The sequence below is a fragment of the Rhodamnia argentea genome, chromosome 6 (genome assembly GCF_020921035.1).
Source record: "Rhodamnia argentea isolate NSW1041297 chromosome 6, ASM2092103v1, whole genome shotgun sequence".
Lineage (NCBI taxonomy): Eukaryota > Viridiplantae > Streptophyta > Magnoliopsida > Myrtales > Myrtaceae > Rhodamnia > Rhodamnia argentea.
In genome coordinates this window covers 31,865,299-31,883,184 of record NC_063155.1, presented here as the reverse complement: position 1 = coordinate 31,883,184, position 17,886 = coordinate 31,865,299, and the positions used below count along the sequence as shown (strand labels likewise).

The window sequence follows — 17,886 nt, the reverse complement described above, 5'->3', positions numbered from 1 at the left end:
TATTGATCGTGCTCTTCAGATGTCACAATGTCAGAGGGATAACACTCGTATTGCTAAAACTCCAAAGTCTACGAAACCTCGTAGAAGAGATAAGAGTGTCCTCGGGAGTGCTCTTGCCCGGTTTATCTCAAGTATCCAACAATCCAATGGGCTTGGGTGAATGACTTAATGCGAGTAGCTGCTGCCCTCGCCAAGCATCATAAAGGCACGAATGACTTGGCCAGATTTTACCATTATCTCTTGATGAAGGTTACTCGGATTATGTTTGGAGTGATTTTTTTTGTTATTTTTTATTTTTTCTACTTAATAAGTCTTTATCGTTCTAGACTCGATATTTACTTGACGCACGAAAGTGAATACCTTGAATCTTGTAAAAATCAATAGAATTGAGAAGAAGATATAATTAAAAGTAAGGTCGGAGGGAAGCGAGGTTGGTCCACTAAAATAGAAGTAAAATCTCGTAATAGAAAAAAGCATTTGACCGGGTAATACTAATACTAAAGAAAGAAGAGAGAGCTTATAGTTGAAGTCCGGCAGGCCGGTAATTTTGTCCTTGCCACACCATGAACGTTAAGAAGCCGCGTTGCCAGTTCTACTTAGTTGCCTTGCTGTCCAAGAGTCTCAAAATTATCTTGACATTCTTTCGCCGGCCCAATCACACTTTGGCATTTTAGTACCATTCCCTCCCGTCAGTGTCCTCTGCAATCTGCCAAACCGAAAACAACAACTCTCCTGCCCTTCGGTCTTTCCACCCCTCCCCCCTCAGAAAATCCACGCGTCTTCTATCTTCCTCTCTTTCTTTCTTTCAGTCCGTCTAATAGCAATAGAGCACCGAGAATGGGAGAGAAGGCAACCATGGCAAAGGCTAGACAGGAGCTCGAAGAATTGTACCTGGGCATCCCCGATGAGTCGGTTAACTTGACATTCCAGGACCTTGCTGATGTGAAGAAGCATGTCCATCGTCATCCTCTTCATGTTCTCTCCTCCTCCTCCTCCTCCTCCTCCGCCACCGCTGCCGCCTCAGACGCCATCTATGAAAAAAGACCTACAAAATCAGATGATGCAGCAGCAGCAGCAGCATCTGCATCTCCTGTCATCAGGAAACTGCCGAGTCTTGATTTCAGCAGAGGCTTGCAAGCATCAAACCTTCACCATCCCCTTAATCATTCTGACCAACTCTCCAGGGACACCTGGGATTCTCCAATAGGCCATCGATCCTATGTCAGCGATGATGATAATGCCGAGACCCGACATGGACATAGCCGTGCAAGCTCCGGCAGAAACACTCATTTGGACATGAGGCGTCCAGGTATGGTGGAGAACATCAGCATGGGTCGTGATGACCTGATGAGCATGAGCATGAGCATGAGCGTCAGCATGGCCACTCATGGCCAAAGACGGCGACCCGGCATCCCCCACTCCAATATCTGCACCATCTGCTCCACTTACATCTACATGTTCCGACATCGCTGCCTCGTATGTATTCATTAGACTTTTAGTATACTTAATTGGTACCTGTGTTACAGCAACGTCCTTCTAGTTCTTTACCCTTTTACTCGTCGAAATTTGATAGGTATAGTAAACGCAGAAACAAGTAACCCCCTTAACGACCGTGTGCAGGTGTGCGGAAGAGTATACTGCAGGCAGTGCGTGAGCATAGGCATGGGAGAGATGACCGAAGGCAGAAAATGCATCGAGTGTCTCGGCCGGAGATTCAGCCAAAGGTACCCCATCGTCCTCGACACCAATCCCACCAGCTTCCTCGATCGATATACTAAAGGAAATAATTGGATAATCCTTGTCCGTCTGTTGATCTGCCACTGTTTAACCACTCATCCACATGCATCCAACAGCATCTAGTTCAATAAGTGTCGATGTATATGGTAACATGTGTTGGGCGTGGATACATAGGTACATCCAGAGAGCAGGCCAGATTGGGTGCTGCTCTAGGTATCCAAGCATAGTGAAGCAAGCAGAGCTGAAATGGGCTGAGAAAGGACCAAGGAGGACCGCCGATAGAGCATATGGCCGCGGCGGCCGTGGCGGCATGGTCTCGGGTTCCAGAAGCCCTGTCACCCCGAGAACCCCCAGCAGGGCCCACCCCAGCAGCATCAGCATCAGCCCAAGCAATCCTCATTCCTTTGTCTACTCCCCTTACTCTCCTCACCGCCACCATATGCCTTTCTAAATTTCACCAAGACTCGTCGATTTGATCTCGTTCCTTTTGCATTGCCTTTCTGATCATTTATATTATTTGGGATCTTACTAATGGGGAAGAGGATCATCTCTGACCACAGTTGGGCATCTATTGCGTGCGCCCTTTATGACATCTCTATACATTGAAGAGTTTATTTCATGTTATTGTGCTCGTTCTAAATTGAGTTGAAACGGTTGAATGGTACTATACTAGATACTCTCCTACAGCAAATGTCATTTGCCATTTTTTTTTTTTTTGAGACTGTCATAGGGGTAACGCGAATTACTATCAATCGAACCGTAATTAGAACAATTTAGATGTCTTGATTGGACTTCACATGAATCGAGTCAACTACGTAAGATGTCTATTTTAGAAGGATCCTCACACGACTTTCAAAATAAGCGCGGAGATTCAGACAGATATCAAATTTCAGATGTGTTTTTTTTTTCCTACTTATAATTTGAAAGCCAAAGATTTCATTATTTCGAGTCTGTCTTTGAGTTTCAGACCAGACTGGACCGACCTTGGTGTCTTTAATTTTTCTTTTTGCCAATACAAAATCACCATTTGCAAAGGTGTGTTCCTACAAAAATAACTATTAGTAGCTCGATTTTCATCAAACTATAATTCAATGTTCCAATGTACCATGCCACTGCTTCATACCGGTTCCATTCAAACTAAACACCAGTACCCATTTTTCAAAATTCTTATTTTCCTTTTCATATTTTTATCAGACTTGAAACGACATGACTGATATAGTAAATAAGATGAAGTGACAGTATGTCCGCATAACTATGACATGTGACTTGATAAAAGAATGGTAAATACATGATTCTTAAATATTATCTTATCGAGATTTCCTATATTCATGTCTTCCCATGCATCGCATGCGCTCTTTGTTCTTCTTAATTACGCAAGATTATAATATTTAGATTAGTTACTTAGGCCACTTTTTAGTTGGCCCGAAATCATTTGAAGCACTCACGGTTATATTTTCCGTCGGAATATAAATGACACTTTACATTTGAAGTGACTGTAAATGCTATTGCTTCTTGAATATTAGAAATAAATCATAAATAAATTTCTTGCACTTCATGACATAGATTATTTGATTATGTTAACTAAGTCCATTTACTAAAAGAAACGGATTATGTTCGACATTTAGCGACGTTTCACCGCATCACTTGATATATCGAGGAAAAATTACCGAAAGCTTAGAGCTTTCAATGCCGCATGCGTTTGCCTTTGAACTTTCATCCACTATGCGAAAAACCTCAATGAACTTTCATTTTGATAAAGTTATCAACCTATTGCGTATTTTTTCAATATGCACATACCTAACCTAACACAAGTAGTTCAATTGCAAAATTGCAACTCCTCTCTCTCTCTCTTCCTAGAAAAACATACTCTTTTTTCTATGAATAGTCTGAACCAAATTAAATTCTTACAAGAATTGGAGAATAAGACAAAAGTACAATGATCACTAGAGAAATAGGAGGGCATGATATTAACAACGACAAAACCACAAATACGGTTGACTTCATAACCAGAGTGTTTGGATTTTATTTCGAACATTTGATATCAATCGATGAGATGTATAAGTACTTTATCTTCCTTATATCTTCCATTGTTTAGCAGCTTAAAAGGACACCATGGCCATCGGCATGATTAGAGTATGATCGAGGGTTATATGACAAAATGAAAATTAAGGGGGGGTTTTGTATGATATTTAAAAATCGGGGGGCGAATGCGCAACGTCCCGGAAATTTCGGGGCAACTCGTGTAATTCCCATGAGTTAAATATACGAGGAGAATCAATGCTTCATTGCAAGTATAAAAGCGAAAGAAAATGACTCTCCGACGTCGATGCCAAAACCTCCTCCTCTGCTCTGCTTCTCTCCTCTCTCTCTCTCTCTCTCCCCACGCAAAGCAGGAGAGAAGACGCGACCGGGCCTTTGACTCTCTGAACAGTGAAGATGGGGTTGGGGCTCCCTCCTCCTGCATTCTCGTCGGACGACGTCGTCGTGAAGTCGCCCAATGATCGACGGCTCTATAGACTCATCCATCTCCACAATGGACTCTGCGCTTTGCTCGTTCACGATCCTGAGATTTACCCTGACGGTACTGCCCCCGCTCAGAGCGACGACGACAATGAGGATTTCGATGAAGATGACGATGAGGAAGAAGAAGAAGGTAGTCAGGGAGGAGAAGACGACGACGACGACGAAGAAGAAGAAGGAGAAGAGGATGAAGCAGACGAGCAGGAGGAGGAGGAAAAGGGCCCCCAACACGGCCAAACTAAGAAGGTCACAAACCTTCTTCTTCTTTTTCCCTTTCCGTAACCATACTTGTAATCTGCTCATCACCTGCTGTTTCAATTCAGGCAGCGGCAGCAATGTGCGTGGGAATTGGAAGCTTCTCCGATCCTTTTGAGGCACAGGGTCTCGCTCATTTTCTAGGTTCGCTACTTTCTACCCACTTTTCCCAGCTCTTGTTCACTTTCCCCCTAGCAAATCCTGAGGGATTGGGTTTTGCTTTTCCGGAATGGTGGGTTATTCAATGGTTTGGATTCCATCCCTCTTTGTCCCACACTCTTGCTGTTCGGGGCGTGCGCATTACCATAGCGGTGCCCTACTGGTGCCTTCCATTCATCTTTTATCAGTGCCATTGCAGCCTTTGATTTCGAATTACATAATACCCGTGCAGAACACATGCTCTTCATGGGGAGTGCAGATTATCCAGATGAAAATGAGGTTGGTTAGTGTTGCCTCTTGGTTTAACATCTGTCGGATTGCATAAAAAACTGGAGGCGCTCATTTCCTTACATAGTTAAGCTTGGGTTTGTTTACCAAATGGGTTGAAGTCAATCATGAAATATACCTGCGGGCTCTACTAGTACTATTTGCATGGTTTTGCTTGCATCGTGTGCTTGGAATCTGTACTATGAAGAGAAAGCGAGAAGGCATAGCAACTTTTGATTGAAGTTATGTTTATTTTTTTGGATGAGTAGGTTGGCAAGTTATTGAATCGTGGAGAATCTCATATTATATGTACTATTACTGATCTATAGAGTGCAGGATATTACATCTCGAGCCTCACAAGTGTATCCTCTTTCAGATCAGTAATAAAAACTAGATAGGATCTTTATTTAGATATTTGGGGTCGAGTTGAAACTTGATCTCCTCGCTTCATGATTGCAGATGCTTTTAATTTACTTGTACACACGCTTCTGCTCGATTCAAGAACTCTTTTAATTTGTATGTCTAAGGAATATATGATTAGTCAGGGAAGGGTTGTTTCGCCTGTGTGTTGACTCTCTTCTTTGCTAGTACGATAGTTATTTGTCCAAGCACGGAGGTTCCTCAAATGCATACACGGAAGCAGAGCATACCTGCTACCATTTTGAAGTCAAAAGGGAGTTTCTCAAGGGCGCATTGAAAAGGTGAAGATCTAAATGTGCACTTTTATGACGAGTCTCTTCCGCTGACAATGACGAAAAAGAAAAGAGTGTTTTCTGCCTATATGTTAATTTACTTCTTATATGTTCCATAATTTGGAATGTGATTATAATTATGACTTTTAACAAATGATGTTCATGCAGCATCTAATTTTTTTGTACAAAGCAACTCGTAATCGATTGCATTAAATACATAAATATGTTGAACAATTGTTTTATTCTTGTATGCTTAGTTTGACATTGACCTTGTCTAATGAGATGTCACTGAGACATGGGGTCTGCTCCTGTTGCTTTATCAGATTCTCTCAGTTCTTTATTTCACCACTAGTGAAAATGGATGCTATGGAGCGGGAGGTGCTTGCTGTAGATTCAGGTATTGTTATTTTTGTGGAGTTTATTCTCCAGAAAAGTTGCTGCTTAGATTTTCTCATCGAGTTAACTCTGGGTATATTATATGGTCGTGCTGCTAATAAATACTTAAATTTATAATGTGAATTACTGCAAGCAGAGTTTAACCAGGTTAGGCAAAATGATGCTTGTCGTCTTCAGCAACTCCAGTGTCATACTTCTACACCGGGTCACCCATTGAACAGATTCTTTTGGGGTGCGCTTTGATATCTGATATGTTGTCTCTTCAGTGATTTAGTTTACTTGCGTGGATCGTGTTCTCATGTATACGTTGTCTGATGGAAGGAAATAAGAAAAGTTTGGTTGATGCAATTGAAAAGGGGATCAATTTGCGGGAGTGTATTCTGAAGTTGTTCAACGATTATTACCATGGGGCTCTGATGAAGCTAGTTGTTATTGGAGGAGGTAAGCGCACTTTGAATGTCACTTTTGGTTCTACCACCTCTTTTACATTCTTTTTCCCCACTAATATGCGGGTGTGTACACTTGAATGGCTTGAAATCAGGTCCAAACTAGGAATACAATTTCATATCATGTATAATTTGAATTGCATTTAACCATTGAGTAATGAAGGGAAAATGTGTTGGTTTTATGAGACTTAGGGAGGTTGTTTACTGTCATTTGGCAGTCTGGGAAGGAAGTACAAATGTCAAAGTGATAACTCATATTTTACTTAGTGTGGACTTAAAGTTATGCTTGATGAAGTGGCAATTGCAAGTTTTCAAAGCAATGGTCTTAGATTGACACATGGAGTTACAATGTCATTTTCTTTTGCCAGGCTTTTTTAAATTTTTGCAGCACCTAAGTCCATTTTTTCCCCTCATTAAAGTCGCTTCACGACATTGTCTTGAGAATTGGAAGGATGAGAGAACCAATCGGGTGTTCAGCTGGCGGTTCAACTAGTTGAAACGCTGGTCTATAGATATTGATGTCGTATTCCTGCAGATTTTGTGCAAGTATACGTTTACGTTAGATTGTGGAGTAATAGATAACAGGGGTTGAGAAGGCCCAAAAGTACGTCGGAAGATGCTTTCTAGAAAAATTCGAGCATTTGATGACCTAGTATAGAGTACAGCATAGCATTTATGTAGCCAACCCTATCTAGAGGTAGAAGGCTGTTGTCATTATTGCTTCGAATCTTCATTGGCGTTGATATTAGTGTGATAGGCTATTGCCTATTGCACTTGGACGCTCATGCTCATATCCATGTTATTTTTGTCTCATAATGCGTGATGCTGGGAATTTGCCAGCCCAGCCTGATGACCATACTTAATCCTAGATCGACCACATAGCTCCAAATGAAGTCCCATAACCAAGCTCAAAATTAGTGGAATTCCAACATATAGATATCCCACCCCCCAAGGAAAGGTCACCTCAATAGCGGTTTGAGTCCAGGATTAGCAGATTTTTTTACTAGGGTATCTGGTTTTTTCAAAAGCTTTTGATCATGCAATCGAGACTCTTCTATGCCCTTTTGAACTAACAGATGTCTCGACAATTTTAATCTTGGTCTTAATCGATTCAAAACATGATCATGGTCTTGGTGCCATTTGAGAACTGAGAGAGGAGACTGTCCAGCAACATACTGTTCCGTTTTTGATGAAATTGAGGATGTAATGTTGCAGTGAGTTGCCAACGTTGACTGGTGTGGTTCAGTCAGTCCAATCAGCCCATCCATCCCGTCCGATTTTCGTGACGATGAGAATTTGTTGATAAAATGAGAAACATCGATGTCGAGGAATTTGATAAGACTTCTCATGGACTTCTTGACGATCAATGGGATTTAACTCAAAGTGCATTGTGCACAATATCAAGCTAAAGAAGTCCAGTACCTTTTATGTGGAAGTATGTTTTCCCTATGTAAGAAGTAGCTAATAGGACTTTATCATTGTTTTCTACTGCTGTAAATTTCAGAGTAACTTATCTAGTACAACTATTGTGGTTAGATGTAGAATAAGATGGTGTAATTTGGTGAGTTTCATAGAATAATTTGTTGGCTTTTGTTGTGCAAACGTGAATCTTCTCATGTGCTGCAGAGCCTCTGGATGTACTCGAGAGTTGGGTCGTGGAATTATTTGGTAAAATCAAGAAAGGTCCTCCAGTTCAGTTTGAGTATGGAAAGGAAAGAGCTATCTGGGAGGCTGGTAAAATTTATTGGTTGGAAGCTGTCAAAGATGTTCATGTGCTCGACTTAACATGGACGTTGCCATGTCTGCGTCAACACTATTTGAAGAAATCGGAAGATTATCTAGCACATCTTCTCGGCCATGGTACTTTATTTTATTTGTATTATGCTATTCTTTATACTCTTGGTATTCTCATTGATTGAGCGGTCACATAATTTTCTTTTTGCGCCCTACTGTTTCTGGCTTGTTCCTATCTCCCCATAGATCTTGATGGAGGAGACTGCCCTTTGGTTTTTGCCTTCACCTAGAGCTTCTATGGTTAGTGATTTTTGTGAGTGAATAAATAAGTATGAGTATGTGTGATTGTTTTGTATGTCTGTATCTCTGTCTATGTTTATACAGACGACACGACCGAGGACAATTTTATGGCAGGAACGTTTGGCTTCGCTCATCTTATATGCACAGTGCCTGCATTCTGATGCGTGAGTTTGATGTACTTGTAAGAATTTGAAGTACAAGATCCACAGGAGAAGGATATGATAACTTGGACAAAAGATCTAGTTCTGTTGTGCACTCCATGATCTGTTCATTCTCATATGTTGCTAGATTGTCTGTCATGTACAATACACTTTTAGATGATAAAATATGGTAATTTTCAGAGGGAAGAGGCAGTCTTCATTCATTTTTCAAAGCTAGGGGTTGGGCTACGTCTCTATCTGCTGGCATAGGAGATGAAGGAATACATCGTTCTTCAATAGCATATGTGTTTGGGATGTCTATTCGCCTAACAGACTTGGGCTTGGAAAAGGTATCATGGATATATATATGTATAAATGATTCTTTACATAAGTGTTTCTTTACTTCAACATAAGAAAAGGTATTCAAGTCTTAGGGATTGGTTTATGAAAGACAGATTTTGTTTTAGCTATTTTACTTACTTAATAGCATATAATTATATATATTTTTAATTTAGAAGTCTTGTAAGCTGATATCTCCCACGGTGGCTCATTTATTGAACAAACTCCTCTCCATTTAAATCTGCTTTTTATTGTCTCACGTATTTATCTTCTTTGTGTGCTTATTCTGCAGATCCTTGAGATGATCGGCTATGTTTATCAGTATCTCAAATTATTGCGTCAAGGTTCTCCCTCAGAATGGATATTTAAGGAATTACAGGATATTGGTAACATGGAATTTAGATTTGCCGAGGAGCAACCTCAGGATGATTATGCTGCTGAACTTTCTGGTATGTCCTGTTAGATTTTTGAAGTTGACTCTGTCCTACTACAATTGCAGGCTATGTTAAGAGACATTAGCTCATTTCCAAACTTGGAACCCCAAAGGACAAATTTCTTCCTTTCAAACACTTTAGTCCAGCATTTAGTGGGCATGCCAATCATAGTTTAGCTATTGCTGTTGGATGAAGTTCACCCTATTTTAGACTGAAAGCCTATTTATTTGCCTCGACAGATGATTTATCATCTATTTGAATCACTAGGAGGTATTGGAAGGGGGGTCATCACAATTCAGCAAAAATAAAGCAAATCCTTTTATCACTTGTCCTATGGTGATGGCACAAGTTGCTGTGTCTTTTCTCTCCTCCTTCTGGCAAATTTCTTTCCCAAACTGATGAATATTGGGCTAACTCTGGGATAAGATACTTTTGCAAAACTGAATAGAGCTTGTTTTGATGTTTGGGCTTCTTCCTTCATTTGTCAACTATAACTGCCATTACTCATTTAATGGACCTAAGCTATGTTGATCAATCTTGTTGCAGAAAATTTGCTTGTTTATCCAGCTGAGCATGTTATTTATGGAGACTATGCTTACAAGGAATGGGATGAGGAGATGATTGGGTACCTTTTGGGTTTTTTCACACCTGACAATATGAGGATTGATGTTTTGTCAAAATCCATCAACAAGTCAAAAGGTAGCGTGACATTCGACTTTGCGGGCTTGCAGTTATGGCTAGCTGCAGTTCTTGTTGGAGAAACCTTGTAACGTTTACATTTGGCATTGTGAAATGAGATGAAATTACTTAATTTCCTCTTTTGTTCCCTTCCTTCTATTTCAGATTTCCAGCTTGAGCCTTGGTTTGAGTCCTGCTATATTGTGGAAGATGTTTCTCCGGCTCTACTGGGCCTTTGGGGGGATCCTCCAGAAATAGACTCCTCATTGCATCCACCTTCGAGGAATGAATTCATTCCACGTGACTTTTCCATCCATGTGGATGAAGCGCATAATCTCGTTTCTTATGTGTCGTCTCCAAGATGTATACTGGATAAGCCATTGTTGAAGTTATGGTACAAGCTAGATGAGACTTTTAAACTTCCTCGTGCAAATGCATACTTTCGTGTAAACTTGAAGGGGGCATATGATGATGCAAGGAGCTGCCTTATGACTGAATTGTTTATTCTCCTTCTTAAGGATGAGCTCAATGAGATTATCTATCAGGTAACTTAAATTATATTGGCCTTGTTGACTTTCAAGTATGTTGCTGCAGAGTGGTCAGAGGAAATGGTTATAAAGTCTGGGTTATTGAATCATTGGGGTGGTAACTTTAATCGTAATGGTTTAAGTGATTGGGATTGTGGTCATACTTAATGGACATACATAACCAGTTTTTTGGAGACGGACTTTAAGCTTCCTCCTTGTTTAGCATGCCATTTTCTACACATGCAGTCATTATATTATGGAGAGCATGACTTGTTTAATTAGAAAATCTTTTTATTCTTGGTTAGTTGATGAAGTTCAGTGACAGTGACTTTCGAGTATTGAAAATAACCATGTCAAAAGTGAATTTTGCTTTGTATGTTCCAGCTTGGATTTTTGACCGACAGGATCTTTATCTGGCTGCAGGCAAGTATTGCCAAGTTGGAAACGTCACTGTCATTCTTTAGTGACAAGTTGGAGCTAAAGCTCTATGGGTTCGATGAGAAGCTTCCGATTCTTTTGTCCAAGATTTTGGCCATTGCCAAATCCTTTTTGCCGACTGATGATCGTTTCAAGGTATAAGGCATTTTCCATGAAGGTCAATACAGTTTACTAAGACCTGCATCATTACCATTATAAGGCAGATGCCCTCTAAATAGAAAAGCCAATATTTTTTAACTCAAAACGGTTGAAGAACTGAGGGGCTCCCAGTTTACGGTTCAATCATTTCTATTGGTTGGAACGCCAGGTCAGCATATGGTGACATCATTTATACGAAATAGTATATACTGTGAAAAGTCATTTGTTGACACAAGGTGTTGCCAATCTAAGACGTAGAAGGCTCATTCCAAGTTTCCCCAATACATAAGTTCGAGTGTCGCTATAATGCCATGCGGATCCATATTTGATGTGTAAGAAGCTTATTTTATATGAATTTTGTTAAAAGTTCACCTGGGGCATTTTTAAGCAGTCGAATAAGGAAGCAGTGTTATTTTCAAGACACTGACTGTCCTTATAATGTGGACAATTAGTGCTTTGAAATTTGAATGTTTCCTCATCAAGCATATTTATTAATTGCCCCAGGGGTATCTATAAAAGAAAATAAAAGTGCCTGAGGTACTTGTTAACAAGACCCTCTTTTATATTGGTAGAAAATGAGTAAAGTTGGTGTATGGCTGAGTGTCATTGGATGTTTCTATGACTCAGAGAGGGCAGGCGTTTGAAACCCAGAACCTCCATCGGTATTACATTTTTGTAGTCGAGATCTGGTTAAATTGGGTTGGTTGGTTTTCCTGGTCAAATTACAATTCTATCATCCAACTACAATAAATTATATCATGAAAAGAAAAACTACAGTACAATCCAAATAAATGATCGATAACTTTTTTTTTGTTTCCTTGAAATCTAAAGTAGCAATTATGCCTAAGTTTTGAGAGAAAGGGAAACAAAAGTATAGATCTTTGATTGGGCAGTTTTGTCGCTCATCTTAGCTGTCTTCTTTAACAGGTTATAAAGGAAGAGTTGGAGAGAACTCTGAGGAACACCAACATAAAACCCTTAAATCATTCGTCATACTTGAGATTGCAATTATTGTGCAAGACTTTCTATGATGTCGATGAGAAGCTGTGTTGTTTGGGTGATTTGACTGTTGATGATCTGAAGGCATTCATCCCTGTACTTCGTTCCCAGGTAAAGTAGATCATGACCAGCTTGGCTTCTTGTATTCTGCCCTTAGTTTCAACAAGTGCTTTACCCATAATATGCTTTTTAGTTCCTTCTGATGTTGATTCCATGATAAGCGTTCATTTGGAGAGACTAATATGGGTTAGAGATCCATTCGTTTACATGTCCCAATTAACAAGATAATTGCTCTCTCTTTCGACTAGATGTGCCTGGAACATGGTTTGAGAGCAGTCAATTGGGGATTCAGTATTGATAGTAATCTAATCGTACTACACCAGTGCACTCTACAAAGTGCGAGCAAAGTTTATCACTCCCTCAAACTTTTATTGAGTGAGGAGAGTAGACCACTGATCTTGGAAAGAACTGGAGCATACGGTTTATTCTTTATGGGCTACTAAGGGGGTGTTTAGGCGTGCTTCCAAAAACGCAAAGGTAGGTGAACTAAATATTGTTCTGGGAGAAGTTTTCAATAGATATTAAGATCCAAGAAAATTCATGCTTTAGTATTTCTTAGTACGAGTTTTGTTTGGTAGTTATAGCTTCTCATCTTAAGTACCGTGACTATCCTAGACAAGGTCTTGTGAAAAAAAAATTACAATTGTCTTCTGTTGAACGTGGTCTACAACAAAGGAGTATAAGCAATGCTGTTTTCAGGTATCCTATGAAGATAAAATGGGAATGTTCTCCCGGAATTGAACGTCATGCTTAATTCATAGATTAAAAATCTTTTGACTTTTGGAGCCGAAGAAAATTTTGATTAGATACTTGGGGTCTCAATGACGAGGGCAACCTTGTAACAAAGAAATATTTCTAGTTCTTTACTGATCAGTACTTGCAGATTGGTGGGGAGGTTTTATAAATGATCTTTATTGTCAACTAAGTTTTCATTTTGCAGCTTTATATTGAAGGCCTTTGTCATGGAAATTTGCTTGAAGAAGAAGCTATTGTTTTATCGGAGGCATTTAGAGTCAACTTACCTGTCCATGCACTTCCAGTTGAGTTGAGGCATAGAGAACATATTGTATCTCTTCCTTCTGGTGCAAACCTTGTAAGAGATGTCAGGGTGAAGAATAAATCGGAGACAAACTCTGTTGTTGAGGTAAGTAGAATAAATAATTTTTCTTTCTTCCTTTCGCCCCTGTCTTTTCTGTGCTAAGTATATTGAGGATTTCCAAGGTGGTGCTCCCATTAAAATCTAAAAGTTCGAAATAAGTTGTGTAGTATCCGATTTCCTTATACTTGTATCTTCTCAGTGTTTTTCTCTTAAATGCAATTCTATGCAGCTTTACTTCCAAGTTGAACCAGAAGTGGGAGAAGAATCGATCAAATTAAAGGCTCTGATGGATCTGTTTGATGAGATAGTGGAAGAACCTCTGTTCAATCAGCTAAGGTTGTCATTATTGCTGAAAGCTCCTCATACGTTCAGATATTATTTGCCACTTAAGAATCTTAGCTCATATCCGAGCAATTTGTTCCATAATAGTAATAAGAGGTGGAAGGGGGACCTGTCTTATTTACCATGTTGGGCCTCACTGCATAAAGTTGGTTCTGCTTAGTTGTGCCTTTCTTTACTAGTTGACAATAGAACAGGGATTCTGTCATTTTCTCCCGTTGACGTTCATAGAGGTGCAATTTTCAAACTAGAGCTTTATGTAATGCTTTTCTCTTTCTGGTTGCTGTTTTTGCTACATTTTTGTTCTTTTTACTTATAAGCTGCAAATAATTTTTAGAAAGTTCAGTTCCATTTCTCCGCGAGTTAAGAGTGATATTTGGATCTTAAATGGTTTCTCAACAACACTATTATTATCAGGAATAATGAACTCGACTGAGGAGAATTTATAGTTTTTTCACTCGACTTGGTTGATCCTTTTCTGCTGGATAGACATTTTCTCCTTTTTCCAGCTAAATCATCTTCTAGTTTCTTAATTATCTTTATCACTCTGTTGCGTAGGACTCAAGAGCAGCTTGGCTATGTTGTTGAAGGTAGTCCCCGGGTGACATACCGCATTTATGGGTTCTGTTTCTGTGTTCAATCTTCCAAATATGACCCTGTCTACTTGCTCAGGAGGATCGACAAGTTCATAGACAGTCTGGAAGAATTACTGGTAAGCATTTGTGTGCCTCTTTAATCCACGTAGATATTTTTAGTGCTCAAAAGCTCTTCTCGTCCTTATTGGAAGTGCTTACTTTTACTAATGGTAGTGCGCTTTTTTTCATTGCTAAGTGAGAACTGCTGTGGTGTGTCACATCTCTTCTGGTTGGTGGTAGATTTATGACTTGACAGAATTTAAATCAGTAATTGGTTTAATCTTGGTGTGAGGGAGGTCTCTAGAACAGCTGGCAAAAATCACCAGAATTTAAATCAGTAATTGGTTTAATCTTGGTGAGTTATTTCTGGTTTGTGTATGTACTCTTGTGGAAATGCTGCTTTTGTCTAAGTTGATGATAACAAACAACTGTGAGCAACTTTACTCCACTAAATGTGGTGGGCTAACTGTGTATTTTTCTACCTTACTCTTCATATATATCAAGTCTTTTTTAAGTTATGACGCTTTCGAGCAAGGTGGCTCTCCCACTGTAGCTTATGGTTTCCATATATTTATTGAGTTCATGTGAATAAAGAATATGGTTTACCATGAATGCATAAAAATCACTTTGTCTACATGAACGGTTATTCAGCAATGTAATGCACCTGATTCCGTAGTTTGTTGAGGCCTTCATTGGTCCTAGGGATTAACATCATTAGAGTCTGCTTCTCGGAGAAGATTTCTGATTGCTTGTCATGTTTGGAGATTTATTTGTTGCAGGGTGGCCTTGATGATTGTACTTTTGACAATTACAAAAATGGGTTAATATCGAAGCTGCTGGAGAAAGATCCATCCTTGATGTATCAAACAAACCGATTCTGGGGTCAGATAATTGATAAAAGGTATTGTTTTTAATGCTGCGCATGATAACCATTCTGTTCCGGAAAACTGATTCCGATTAAAATGACTTTTTCTGATTCTGTTCCTGGATAAATTTTAGAGAATCAGAATACGTTTGATAACTACCCAAAATTTCTTTTCCTAGAATAGAAACGCGTTTGATAGCTGCACAAAATTTATGTTTCGAAAAACTATTTCTCTTCCTAATTTTTTTCATTTAAGTCAAATAACTATGTAGTTACTTAGTAAAACTTCATCCTAAATTGAAGATTAATTTCCGATGCACACTAAAATAATTTAAAATACATTATTTTTTTCAGCATGTCATAAATGAAACACAAATTTTAATACATGACGTTTGAAGTTCGATTGAAGCATGGGACAGTTCCCATATTAAGAACTCATTTTTTTTTTAAATGTTTCGTTGTCCAAAATATATACAAACATAGCGATCGAATAACCAAATTATTCTCCTTGATACGAAGTACAAGTCCTTTACTATCATTTTGCATCTTTTGTCATAAATCCAAATTATTCTATTTTTAGTGATTTTCTAAATTTTTTGTGATTTTTGAAAAATTTTCCAATTTTTTTCAAAATGTTTTTATTTTATTTTATTTTATTTTTATTAGGTTAAGGGAAAAGTGACGAGAGAACCGAAAGGAAAAAGTGAGAGATGTGAGACTTCATTTTGTTTTGTAATTTTCAAAAGTGATTCTTTTTTTCATAACCAACTTTTTTATTGTTCTGGATTTTGCTCTAAAAATGATTCTAATTCTGTAAAACTAATTCTAGGAACAGAATTAGAGAACCATAATGGTTCTCATGTAGGCTCTAGTACAATTATGACTTACTAACTAATTTGTTTCTATCCTGCTTTGACTTTCTCAAATACTTTAAATCTTCATTATTAGTTGCTAAGCAATGTGAAGTCTAATGTTGTCTATGAATTATAATCTATCCTTGGATACTTGGAGAATGAACCTTCATACCTATGAGCACAGATGAACTATTTGACTTGCATGTGCGATGTCTTAGGTACCCGAGGTCTAGGTACAATACTTTCGATTCTTACGTCTGAAAACTTTCGAGGTACTGCAAAACTTGCAGCTCCAAGCACATTATCATTCACATTTGCTTTTGCGTTGGAATGATTAAACAGCCATGCAAACGACTTTGAAGTTATTGAGAGGCGCTGATGGACTTTTCCTCTTTGCTTTTGATCGCTCGAAAGTTATAAAAATTTAGCGAGGTTTTTCTCTTTTGATCAACTCTCTGTTCCCCATTCTGGTACCAGTGTAACTATCTTTTGTAATGGTGTACCTCCTGTGAATGTATTTGATTTTAAGGTACACAATCTGGAAGCTGACTTTAGATCCATGATTGTTAGGGGCGGGCATGGCAATACTTCTGTTCTAGAAATCAATTTATAGTCAGAAGTTGATTTCTTTGTGGAGAGAAATTGCGTTATCAAACGGATTTCTGTTCCAGAAGTGTTGTCATCCGCGCCCTAGAATGCTTCGTGTCCTTAAAAGTTTTTATCCTTGCTGAATCTCAAGCAACATGAATGCGTTTACTTTCAGGTACATGTTTGACTTCTCAGAGAGAGAGGCAGAAGCTCTCAGAAACACTAAGAAGGATGAAGTCATTGACTGGTATAAAACGTACTTGCGCCAACCATCTCCCAGTTGCAGGAGACTAGCTGTGCGGGTATGGGGTTGCAACACTGACTTGAAAGATGCTCATGCACAAAGAGAAGATATGCAAATCATTGATGACCTTGCTGCATTCAAGTTGTCATCAAAATACTACCCGAGTCTTTGTTGAGCAGATGCTACCTGGAGAAGAGTAGTATTTGTTTAAACTATAGATGATCTCGAGGAAGGCTAGCCGGTGGGGTCAAGTTCGACTAATTTCTTCTTGAGATGAATTTATAAGACAATGGGAACTGGTGATACATAGTGATGACAAGTCTAGTTTTCCAATGATTGCCGTACCCTTAACTGCTGGTGCTGGGATTCAGGACCTGCCTTTGACCATGAATGAAGAGCTAAATTCTTTTTCACTGAAGGCGGGAAAGAGCCATCTCAGACTGATATGATAAGGAAATAAAAGATCGGAGTACCTAGTAAAGGATTGGCCAAAAAGGGAAGAGTATTTAATAAAGGATGTCATTGTTCTCTTTCCGTTACATGTCCCGAGCCGTAGAGACTGGATTCCTAGCTTTATTTATCATATTCTTTGTGGCTCTGTCGATGATGATTTTTTTTTTCTCTTTCTGGTCGGATGTGTGGGTGGCTTTTAGGCAGCTTCAGTTTATTGCTTCTTCAGGTCTAAAAAGCTGCACGATGTTGGTGGTCAGGACAGTGTAATGAGGATTGACCATTGTTGTTTTCTTTTATTTTGCCGGTCCACAATTTTCTGGCTTTCATGTTAATGCAGGTGTTGGCCTAACATTTATTGGAAAAGATGCTAGTCTCACTTCTACAGCTCATCGGGATGTTGCACACATGTCATATGATTTCGTGGGGTTAAATCTAATTTCCTCTTTGAAATATGGCGTGTCGAATATTACTTAATCGAAATTGGAAGTAGGGGGGTCTTGATTACTTTGATAATCAGACAAAAGTACCTAGAATAGATGCTTTACACAAG

The 17,886-nt window shown here is 39.1% G+C and overlaps 2 protein-coding genes across 3 annotated transcripts; both read left to right on the top strand.

Annotated features, from left to right (window-relative positions):
• Nucleotides 1-691: 691 nt before the first annotated feature.
• On the top strand, nt 692-2,310 carry LOC115745968. The gene is made up of 3 exons (XM_030681626.2): nt 692-1,476; nt 1,621-1,724; nt 1,912-2,310. Exons 1-3 carry the CDS (start codon nt 838-840, stop codon nt 2,186-2,188), a joined length of 1,020 nt encoding a protein of 339 aa, XP_030537486.2. The 5' UTR covers nt 692-837; the 3' UTR covers nt 2,189-2,310.
• Nucleotides 2,311-4,067: 1,757 nt separating this feature from the next.
• Nucleotides 4,068-17,666, top strand: LOC115745954 (nardilysin-like). Of its 2 annotated transcripts, XM_030681602.2 has the most exons (19): nt 4,070-4,503; nt 4,581-4,656; nt 4,904-4,950; nt 5,527-5,639; nt 5,954-6,027; nt 6,163-6,258; nt 6,348-6,467; nt 8,099-8,332; nt 8,848-8,996; nt 9,278-9,434; nt 9,966-10,118; nt 10,263-10,642; nt 11,048-11,197; nt 12,128-12,310; nt 13,200-13,403; nt 13,588-13,694; nt 14,256-14,409; nt 15,112-15,233; nt 16,815-17,666. In XM_030681602.2, the coding sequence occupies exons 1-19, from the start codon at nt 4,174-4,176 to the stop codon at nt 17,056-17,058; spliced, it is 3,093 nt and encodes a 1,030-aa protein (XP_030537462.1). In that variant the 5' UTR covers nt 4,070-4,173; the 3' UTR covers nt 17,059-17,666. The 2 variants fall into 2 exon arrangements, 1 of the variants encoding a protein (XP_030537462.1); XR_007198584.1 differs by lacking the exons at nt 13,588-13,694; nt 16,815-17,666 and having other exon boundaries at nt 4,068-4,503; nt 15,112-15,143.
• Nucleotides 17,667-17,886: the final 220 nt, after the last annotated feature.